The sequence below is a fragment of the Oculina patagonica genome, chromosome 4 (genome assembly GCF_052425735.1).
Source record: "Oculina patagonica isolate OP01 chromosome 4, crgOcupat, whole genome shotgun sequence".
In the NCBI taxonomy this organism is placed as follows: Eukaryota; Metazoa; Cnidaria; class Anthozoa; order Scleractinia; family Oculinidae; genus Oculina; species Oculina patagonica.
The window spans coordinates 21,693,623-21,704,818 of NC_135761.1; the positions used below are offsets into that span (position 1 = coordinate 21,693,623).

The following is an 11,196-nucleotide window of genomic DNA, read 5'->3' on the forward strand; positions in this document are numbered from 1 at the left end:
ATGCGAGATGTCGAGTGATGGCAGTTACTCCTGTTTAAGTGCTCGTTCAAGTAGGTACTTCATGACAGCAGACTGTTCAACGTTGCGTCCGCTCAGTGAACTCAAACCTGTTAAAGAATAGGATGTTTTTCAGCTTTCAATTTGCTTACTTTGAAACTTAATTCATTACTGCAAAAAGCCTACGTTGCAGATGAACAAAACCCCGCTATACCGGGTTGAACTGCAAAATGAGTTTTATTACTTAACGCCATAGCTAAACAAAACAAAAAGCTAAAAAATCATAACGAAAAATGGAAAGAGCTTCTCCCTGTTTTTCAACAGTAATTAAGAAATGTAGAGTTTATATTTTATATTTTGATGGAACTAATAGTTAGACACTTCTTGTATTTTTCGCATTTTCGTGTGTGCGTATGTTTTTCCCTTTTTCTTTGTTTTTTTCTATAGACTAAATGTAAGTAGTGTTAGTTTTCTTTTTCTTCTATTCAACAAATTATGATTGTATTTTAGTAATGTAAGTAACTGTCCCGTAAGTAGTGTAAGTAATCTTTTTGTAAGTAGTCCTTTTTTCTGTAAGTGATGTAAGCAACTGTATCAATTGCTTTGTAAATAAGCTTTTTCCTTTTTGTGTGTTGCAATTAAAAAAAAAAAAAAAAAAAAACTTAACGCGGGGGTAAATGTGAATTTGAGTGAAACGAGAAAGAAATTGTTTTTGAAACACCACCAGACAGTTGAGCCCCACGCAAGAGCACTCCAGGTTGTCAGGGACTAACTGGTGTCCGTCTACCCGGCAATTTTAAAGTTCTAATTTTAAAATCACATTAAATCTCCAATATTTCTTATTTCTTTAAATTTTACTAATTCTTTGAGAAAAAATTGTCTCCTCCCAAAAAATCCCACAAATTCACAAACACCGCAAAACATAGATTTGTGAAATGAGCAGAGGGTTTTTGAATTGCTTAAATCGCTAACGAGATATTCGCATTCAACCCACATTAAACGGTGGAAAAATGGCTTTCAAGTGAACCCCCGCCTTAAATCAACAACAATATTGTAAAATCAGTATAAAAAATAACTAAAAGGAATAATGCTATCTTATTAACAAAACATTTTTTCATTTCACTTCATTTATGTATTGTAGTTTCTAACTTTCTTCAAAATATTGGCATAATTCTACAAACGCTATAAACTCAATTCATGCAGCCTCGTACGCATAAAATCTAACAGAAAAACGAACAGTATACGAAATTAGCAACAATCCATCACAAGAAGACAGGAAAGTCACTATTTTATTATAACGCACTATTAAAAGTCCTCATTGACTGTAAAGTTGCTTGACGCAGACATCGAAGAGGCTAAGAAAACGACTAAGAAAATGATTAAGAAAACGTCGATATCCAAATATGAACGGCATTTCTAGGCTTTGCATCAGAGCAGATTAGATTAGTCTCCTACTTACCAACTCTTTTTGTATCTTACTCCGCTAGCAAACTACGCATCCTATTTGTTTTATTGACGTTTTTAGAGTAAAAGTGAAATAAACGCCTCTCTCTTATAAACGCCTCATATCTATTTAACCCCGAATGGCATAACTTCCTTTAACGTTGATGATGTCTTAAATAAACATAGGAACAGTCCTTCCGAATATGTTACCACGGTTCCCAAGAAAGATGTAATCCTTGTGTTACCTTATCTAGGTTTCCAAACCGAAGCTTCTAAGCGCCGTCGTTAATCTTGTGTTAATAAATTTTATGGTTTCGTGAACCTTTGGTTGATTTTTCAGAACACTTGCCGGATTAAGTCCTTTTTTCCTTACAAAGATCGTTTCAATCGCTCACAAAAATCGAAGGTTGGCTACAAGGCCAGTTGCTGGGACTGTGACGCTTTCTGGCAAAACAAAACGACGACTGCATGCTTTCTTTTCCTTTTCTTTTCTTTCCTCTCCCCCGTTTTCCTTCTCTTTTCATTTTCTTTCTTTTCCTTTCTTTCACTTGCCTTGCTTTTCGATTCCTTTCCTTTTCTTTCCTTCTTTTCCCCTCTAGGGTAGCACCATTCTCGTTCCATTCTCGTTCCAGCCCTTTTCGGCTCTCTTAGCCGGCGGAGCCTTGGCTCAAGAAACGAAGGGCTCCGGGGACATCTAGTCCTAGATTCTTTCCAGTCCTAGGTTCTAGGATATCGACGTTTTCTTAGTCATCTGGGTCAACCATGTTGGCGTTGTTGGCCTCTTCGATGTCCGCGTCAAGCAGGAAAATAAATAAATTGCGTGATTTTACTCCATGGAGCATTTTCCTGGTTTTTGTGGTGAATTTTAGCCTGCTCGGTAATAAATAATGAAGATAAGTAGTTTTTGTAGCGCGCGTATGGGAGAAACGCGAAAGGCGCGCGCGCTGAAAACTACACAGACGGTGAATTTTGGAGGGGGCGTCTATAGGATACGAGGCGTTTATTACAGGGGGGCGTCTAATACACTGTACAAACTTTACACTTCAGGGGAGGCGTTTATTAGATCATTTAAGGCATGTAAGACAAAACCTAATAATTATTTAACCTGACATTAACCAACTTCACAGTCAATGAGGACTTTAAATAGTGTGTTATAATAAAATCGTAACTTTTTTTCTTCTTGCTAATTCGTATACTGTTCGTCGTTCTGTTAGCTTTTATGCATACGAGGCTGCACGTGTGAGTTTTTTGTATGCCAATATTTTGAAGAAAGTTAGAAACTACAATACATAAATGAAGTGATATGGAAGACATGTTTTGTTAATAAGATGACATTACTCCTTTTAGTTTATTTTATATATTAATTTTACAATATTCAAAACTCACTTTGCAGTTATGAATTAAGTTTCAAAGTATGCAAAAAGAAAGCTGAAAAAACATCCTACCTTATTATAGGAAATTAAAGAGACACTATATATATATATATATATGTTTATAGTGGTCATGCACTTATCTTCACATCTCAACGAGATAACTAGTTTACAGGCATGCCACTGAAACAGAGGAAACTAATAATTTATAAATGAACATAACAAGGTTGAAGATCCCGACTGGCAGGAGGCAGACCAGTTGGCTATGTTGTGGTTCAATTTTTTCCTTGGTTCAAATTTTATTTTCCTTTGTTTTTAACTCATTATCACACATTACCATACCCAAAAACAAAGGAAAATAAAATTTGAACCAAGGATAAAATTGAACCACAACAGCTATATACAAAGCGTGGTCGAGGATTTGAACTCGGGACAACCGAGAAACAAGTCCAGCTAGTGGCAGGGGCAGGTCTTGAACCGGGGACCTCCGGATTACAACACAAGCGTCCTAAGCCACTCAGCCACGCTTGCCTCCTTGTATAACACTGTCACGGGGATTTTAATGCTTTTCGGTAAAACGTACAAAAATAGGCCAATTCCGATATATTAATATTCTAACGTGGCTGCGAGGCTTGGGGGAACCTCGACGTGATATCTTTTGTTTTATTCCCCCAAACCTCGGAGCCAAGTTAGAATTTAATATATCGGAAATGGCCTATTGGCCAATAGGTCTTCTCGTAATGAAATGCACCTAGTACATCAAGATGGAGAGCATCCAGTAATACAAGGAGGCAATTGTTGTTGTTAATTTTTAGGTGTTCTTCCACTCCAAAAGGACAAAACTTGAAAAAATCAGCCTGACTTTTTCAAATTGAGACCCAATTCCTGATGACATCACAAAATACTCACTCGTTTATCGCTTAAGTGCACTCACATGGTGATTTTTAACAAAACTGGATCACTATTCTTAATTTCCATATGTCTTTAAGCTCTTGAGTTATGAAGTGAAACTGGTGACAGTGTCCCTTAAACGTATGTGTTAGTTAAGGCATTTGAAATTAATGCGAATTTGAAGGAAAAATTACTTTCCAACTGAATAAAGAAAAACAACGCGAAAGAGAGGGTAAAATTTTAAAGTGAAGGAAAGTAACGCGACGTATACAAAGAAAACGCTTGTTAAGACAACAGGAACTGATAAGTTTATTTCATCACTAAGCGAATTATCCTAAACGTAGGGGTTAGAGAAGAAATCTAACCACCTCGAGCGTTCATCACAGTTTCAGTGATACCAATACTTCCACCTTGATGAAATAATGCCCTTTCCTAGGAGACAAGAACGTCTGGACTGTATCGAGAAATTGGGGCCGAAATAATGGAAATTAAGTAAACGCTACATGTATTTAACGGCGCGAAAATAAAACGTTAACAAAAATTAACGCGACTTTAGCAATTTCCTTTAATAAGGTAGTCTTTAATAAGTTCGATTTCAGCGTAACTCAGGGACACAAAGTTCAGTCATGATCAGCTGCCATGAAGTATCTACTTGAACGAGAACTAAAACAAGGGTAACTGCTATCACTCGACATCTCGCATTCACTGCCATTTCAAAAGTTTAGTGATTCCGTCCCTAATCTGGACATTTCCTCTGTAATACAACACGGGGTTAATACCAGAGCAAAGAGTGGTGGTAGGATAGAATAAGGGCCTTACAAATAGATCGATTTTTGTACCAAGAATCTGCGATAAACCCACCAGAAACGCCGTGGGAATTATCAGCAAAACCAGTAAACAGACAACATGGCGAGTAGTCGCTGCTAGCTGGCGCTCAATTGCGTTATTAGCGGTAGCAGGATTTACCCGAGCGCTTTCCTCCATTACCTGTGCGACTGCGTTGTTATGCTTACGAAGGGTCACAAGAGTTAATATCTGAACAGCTACAACCAGACAAGAGAAGAGGATAACGAAACACGTTCGAAAGATATTGCTCGCTTTGTGAGGAAACACTTCCACTTGCCATGAAATCACCATTGAAATTGATGACAGCCACACTCCGCTGCAAGCAAAAATTGCGTGCTGTATCGTGACGGTCGTTTTGTACCACATCGGTTTAGCGACTGCTAAGTAGCGATCCACGCTTATCACTCCAAGATTACCCAGCGTAGAATAAAAACATAAAAAGAAAAATGTAGCCATAAGAGGCGAATCCAAATCGCTAGGATTGGTGCACGCCTTGCCAGAAAGCAACTCCTTGACCCTGAATCTAACATACATGGGCGTCACCAGCCCTCCCCACACGACATCAGTCAGAGTCAAACTACACAGCAACAGAAACCCTGGCCTGATTCGAAGGCCACCCCTGAGAATGGCAATCAGGACTAACCCGTTTGACAGGAAACACCACAGACCTAACAAAGTGGTGACCGGTACGAGAAAAAAGTTGGAGTAATAAAAGAAGTGAAGCTGGAAAGTCTGTGAGATTCCTGAGGAAAAACACGGTCGCTTTGCCTGCTCCATTGCCAGGCCTGGAAAAGCAATCTGCGTGTCATTTGTAGTCAGATTCGGGCTCATGTTCACGCTGTGAAAAGAGATGAAAAAGGTTTTTTTACATAAACACAGTAGGCAGAGGCGGCGGAGCGTTTTGGAACGTGGCGGGGAAGGGGGGGGGGGGGAGGGAGGGACTGTCCTAAAAATACTCGGCAGGTGCAACGTTTTTCCGTTCTAGTAACTTTTTGTTTTCCGAACAGTTTCTAGACCGAAATGAGATTTGCAAAGATTCCCGAATTGTTTTTCGAGGGCATACGAACGTTTCCTATCATTTTCGAACTTTTCCGAAGTTAAAGGAAGTTTCCCGAAGACTTCCAAGAAAGTTTCAGAGATGTTTGAACCCACTCACGAGACGAAATATCTTGACAAACCAATTTTACGCTGCGCTCGCGATATTTTCGGCACTAATTATAAAACTAATATCGTTTACTGTAGTTACTATCTTATTTTATCATAGTATCGTGTTAAATTGACATTTTCGTGATGTTTGGCGTTCGGATAATGTAAAAATACTAAGCATTTATCGACCGTTCACAAACGTGGAATCACACCACTGTGCTCACCCCTAAATACCTCATTACAGGAAAATTACGCATTTTCAATATGAAAGAGACAAAAGTCGAAATGTCTAAACCTTACCGTCTAAGCTAAGATTCGGTTTACAATCTACCACAATCACACCAACGAACTCCTCGAAGTCCTCGCTGGATATCTTCACGCGTAAGGCTCAGTTGCAGCTAAACGAATATTTCTCAATTTCTCAAATAAAACCTGATTTGTTTCAACGATTTGTCAATTTCGTGGCGGCGTGGAGCAAATGTGTCATGTTCATTTCAACGGTTTGTTTTTGACGATAATGCAATATTCTGAAAGTAATTTTGTCTTTTCATCTGACCGTTTTACATAATCCTGAACAGAAGAAACTTAAAATAACATTTCCCGCGAGTCTTTTGCAAAGAAAGTGGAATATCTAGTAAAACATTAATTTCTGAATTTAAAAACATTAGAAAAAAAGGCGCGCATGCACCGAAATTTGTTTAAAATATTTAGAAAGTTTCCTAACATGCATTTGAAGGAAACACTTTAGGTTATATCCATGTAGCTAGGAGTATACCAACGATCGGTAAATTTAACGGTTTGTATTTGAAGATAATGCAATATTCTAAAAGTAACTTTTTCTTTTAATCTGGCCTTTTTACATAATCCTGAACAGAAGAAACTTAAAATAAAATTCCCCACGAGTCTCTGGCAAAGAAATGGTAAAACATTAATTTCTAAATTTAACATTAGAAAAAAGGCGCGCATGCACGACCAAAATTTGTTCAAAATATTTAGGACGTTTTCTAACATTTAAAGGAAACTATTTGGGTAATATCCATGTAGCTAGCAGTATACCATCAATCAGTAAATTTTAATTGTACCGAAATTTAGATTGTGCAGTTGTTAATCCTTGGCCAACACGGAAACAAATTCAATGAAATTTTGAAAGCGAACTTACACATTTGTGAAATTTTGGACATAAAGATTTCAGTCTAAAGTGCAACAGATTGAAGTCTATTGTAAGGAAACGCTCTTGTAAAAACTAAAAGAATTTTCTGTGAACAAGATAGGGTCGAATTTGTAGATGTTGTAATTCAATTTTATCCTTGGTTCAAATTGGATTTTCCTGTGATTCATTATCATACACAAAACATGAGTTTGAAACAAAGAAAAAAAGGAAACAAAGGGAATTGTAATTTTAGCTTAGGATAAAATTGAACTACAACATTTATGTCCATCAGACAGGTCTACATGCTGCGAGAATCATAGATCGGCAGCCTCGACTTTTTTATCACAAAAGTTAAAAAAGATATTACACCCCAAAATATACTTTATAAAATTAATGACCAATGCGATTTGTTCCACTGATTTTCTGAATCAAACTAATTAGCACGCTACAATTTGTCGGCCACGATAAATCGGGACGAAAATCGGCTCAGGTTTTAACTTGCGAGCACGCTCCCAAGTTGCGACAGGACGAAAAAAGAAATAAACGAGCGAAGCGAGTCGAGCTTTGCCTTTGGGAGCATGTTCGCAAGCTATCTCGTTTGAATGTAGCCTGGGTAAGCCTACGTAAATGGCGCTTTTGTTGTTCTACCCCCTTAGTTCGGGTTAACGCGCGGTGGACTAGCCACTCACGGCTATATTGAATGGCGATCCCATACGCGCGCGACTTCTATTCGACGAGTTGGCTGATTTTTAAAAATCTGTGACCACTTCACCCATTCTCACTTGTCGAGCCCGATGCGATAAACGAAAACGAAATCTGCAAAAGAATCGATGCAAAACGAAATATATTTTTTAGTACTTTTAATAAAAACAAACGAAACTAACAAATCTATCACCTGCCATTTTACTTTTTTGTTTTATAAAATAGGCTTTGACTAACACAACACATAGGCAGTGTTTGCACTGTACATTCACTGATTTACCGTGGCCGACGAATAGGCGCGTGAAAATTGCCTCACCTCGGTGTAGACGTATGCAGGAATATTTCCAAGCAATAATTCTCGCGATTTTGACATGTATCTTCGACAGTTATTTTAAATTTTTGCATTTGTTTAGGTTTTCAATATTATGGATTAATTAGTAAACAAACACCTTCAGTGGTCGCATTTTGAAAAATTTCTCATGTAAATAATCAACCTTGTTCCTTGGAAGAGAGAGACCCTGGGAATGAGATTGGAGAATAAATTGTTTCTGATTGACATGTGCTGAATGCGTATAAAGGACCTTTCTGTCACCACGTTTACCGTTTAATGCATAAATTAATTGTGGTTTGATATAAGAATGGAGTGAGTGAAGTCAAGTCATCTTAATACCTCATTACAATTAGGTGAAAGGGTGTCTGGAATAGGGTACAGTTTTTTGGTGTCTAGTCTAGTAGAGGGTTGCAAAATCAGATGAATATGGTCTGGTAAAGGATAGGGGTTTTAAAGTCCCAGCGGCACACCCCACCCAAAAATATACCCGCGGCGCCCACTGTGCGTTATGGTAACAGTGTACAATCACAGCATTTCATTCACTCGACACGAGCCTCTTTTTTCGCTTTTTGATTGGACTTCCCCAGGAAGAGAGAGCGGAAAAAGGTAAAAGAAACAATAAAACAAAACTCAAACTCGCTGGTGGATCACAACAAGCAAAGAACACGTTTATTGACATTTGAACAGCTTAGATACACTTTGTCGTATTTGAGGGTTTCGACGGTGGTACAACACTGGGTTTATACTGGAGATTATCGAGGCGATTGGAAAATACAACGGTTCCATAAACATAAAGGCGCCTGGGTTGGCTGTCTTTGCAATAACTACAACTATAGCACAAGGAATCAAAACCAGGACAAGTTCCCCCGCAACCCAACTGGTTGTGACAGTTAATTTGCGCTCAATGGCTGCAGTTGTATGAACTGGATTGTTCCCCTGCCCCGGGTCCGCTGCTGGGTCGCTATTCTGGGCAACGGAATTGTTATGCTTATTTAAAACATAAAGCGTCAAACCCTGAACGATGACAATGAAAAAGGAGATTGCTATCACATAACAGGCCTCTAGCACCTCTACTACATTCTGTGGTACAATGCGGGTTATCTTGGCTGTGATAATAAAAATGGAGAGAAGCCACACCCCAAAGCACTCCAGGCAGGCGTGCCAGAGTTTTACAGAGACCTTATACCACATTGCCTTAGCAACAGCTAAGTAACGATCCAAGCTTATCACAGCAAGGCTACCTACAGTGCCTAGCAAACACAGGAAAAATGATGCAACCATCACAGGGTCATCCCTCTCGCTGCGATTTAACGCGCAAACTTGGCTGTTGATAATTTCCTGAACCCTATATTTTAAATACACTGGGGTCACCAGCCCTCCCCACAGAAGATCAGTCAAGGTCAAACTACACAGCAACAGAAATCCTGGACGAATTCGCATTCCGCCCTTTAGAATCGCTATCAAGATTAACCCGTTTGACAGGACAATCCAGATACCTAACAGCGTATTGACCGGTGTCAACACTACATTAGTGTAATAGAAGTAATCTCGTTGCAACGTTTGCGACACTCCAGGGATGAAACAGCTTTCCTCTTCTCCATCTCGGTGCTGAGTGGTGTGATTACTGATTCCGGCGTCAGAAGAGGAAACGTTTATATCGGCCATAAACCTAGGGTAGAGAAAGCTCTTGTTAGCTACGTTAATTTTATTATTGTTAACGGCTACTACTTTTAGTGATTTTTTCTGTGCAAGATTTAGCGACTATTTATATTAACGATTTTCCGAAAATTAAAAAAAATAGTAATGTCTTGTAAAGCAGTTTTTTATATGAACATATAAATATTCAGTAAAAGAACAAACGCACTTGAAAACCCTTGAAATTGAACGAACATTTCCATTGCCAGGAAGAAAAAAGGTACCGGCATCCATTTTTTACAGAATTATTAAAGAAGCCAGTATTTGATAATCTTATTTACGTGTATTTTCAATTTAATTCCATCGTCTGGAAAGTAGCCATTTTAGCTCAAAGCTACATTTACATTATTATTTTTTTTTCTATACGAATATCTTTAAAACCCCTTCCTACCTCCAGTTAAATTATTGAGCGAACATCTGAAAACTCCTGACAGATTGGCAGCTAGCGCTTTTTTATTTCTCTTTCACCTAAAAATGAAAAAGATAAAAAGTTACTTGCACTATCTAACCTGGATAAAGTCCTTTGACAAAGAACTGAAATGTTACGCGAACTTCGGTGGTATTAGTCGCCTTCAAATATTCCGCCTTTCGTATAAATTTGTAGTCCGGCGGCTAAGCTCGAAATTTTAGTCGAATTGTGCACTTTTTGATACAAGCATGAAATTTGGCACACTGAAAGTGGTCACCAACAGAAGTTTTTTCAGATATAGTGCCAAGCCCGAAAAACGCCAGTTTCCATGGAAACCACAATGTATTAAAATAAATGAAATTTTGTGAAATATTTGTTTATCCTGTTTTATAGACAAATACTATTATGTTAGGTAGTGATACCAAGTCGCACTTACAAAATTTAAAATGAAATGCTTTAATTTAGACTGTTTACAGCCCTATATATTTTCGTATATTTCTTCTGTTAGCGAACTGCGAACGCTGTGATCGTGGAATGATTCGCGAGAGCTGGACGCGTGGGGGAGGGGCCTCTTGGCTGAAAATTTCATTGCTGATTACTATCTGAAAATGGGAAATTGGCGTTGGCACTATATCGAGAATTGATTAATACGTGAAGGCTTGTAATCCTAAAAAATTTGGTGCTTGTATCAAAAACCGCACAATTCAGAAGCTAAGCCGCCGGACTATTGAAATGTTTTAAAAAAAGTTTTTTTTCGACTTGATATGCGGAAGGCAAAATATACGTCTACTTACTTTTAACAATGTCTGTACGTAACGACCAATGATTCAATTATGCAGTACTTCGTTACTTAAAAGGTATATAGTTCAGAATTCCACTTTAAAACAGCTTCAAAGTTACAAGCTGTCTCAACATTACCGGCTAAAATATGCCTTTGAGTAATGAAATAAATATGCATTTGCTGATCCTGACCGTAGAAAATCGGAACTAGATTAGACTTAGCGAGACATGTACAATAGGCACTTAAAACAATAAAACGGAAACCTTCAGTCTCCTTTCGTAAACTTATTTAAGACGATATCTGGTGTATTAAAGCTAAGAAAAACACCATCTTAAAACGTTATACCGGCTAATTTGCATTATTTGTTAATTAGTTAATTTCGTCCTACCTTGCAGATTTTCCGTTTTATACATAAAGCAGCCTCCAGAATTCAAC

General features: G+C 38.1%; 1 protein-coding gene and 1 long non-coding RNA gene across 2 annotated transcripts; both read right to left on the reverse strand.

The window, feature by feature from the left end:
* Positions 1–4,403: 4,403 nt before the first annotated feature.
* On the reverse strand, positions 4,404–5,378 carry LOC144651402 (olfactory receptor 4K2-like). Its single transcript, XM_078511331.1, has one exon. The coding sequence runs from the start codon at positions 5,376–5,378 to the stop codon at positions 4,404–4,406; it is 975 nt and encodes a 324-aa protein (XP_078367457.1).
* A 3,874-nt stretch (positions 5,379–9,252) lies between these two features.
* On the reverse strand, positions 9,253–11,196 carry LOC144650352 (uncharacterized). Its single transcript, XR_013570099.1, has 3 exons — positions 11,150–11,196; positions 9,963–10,039; positions 9,253–9,545 (listed from the first exon to the last, which is right to left on the reverse strand). It is a non-coding gene; the product is annotated as an uncharacterized LOC144650352 (long non-coding RNA).

Coding starts and splice junctions, on each gene's coding strand:
- LOC144651402 (XM_078511331.1), bottom strand. CDS start 5,378: ATGAGCCCGAATCTGACTACAAATGACACGCAGATTGCTTTTCCAGGC.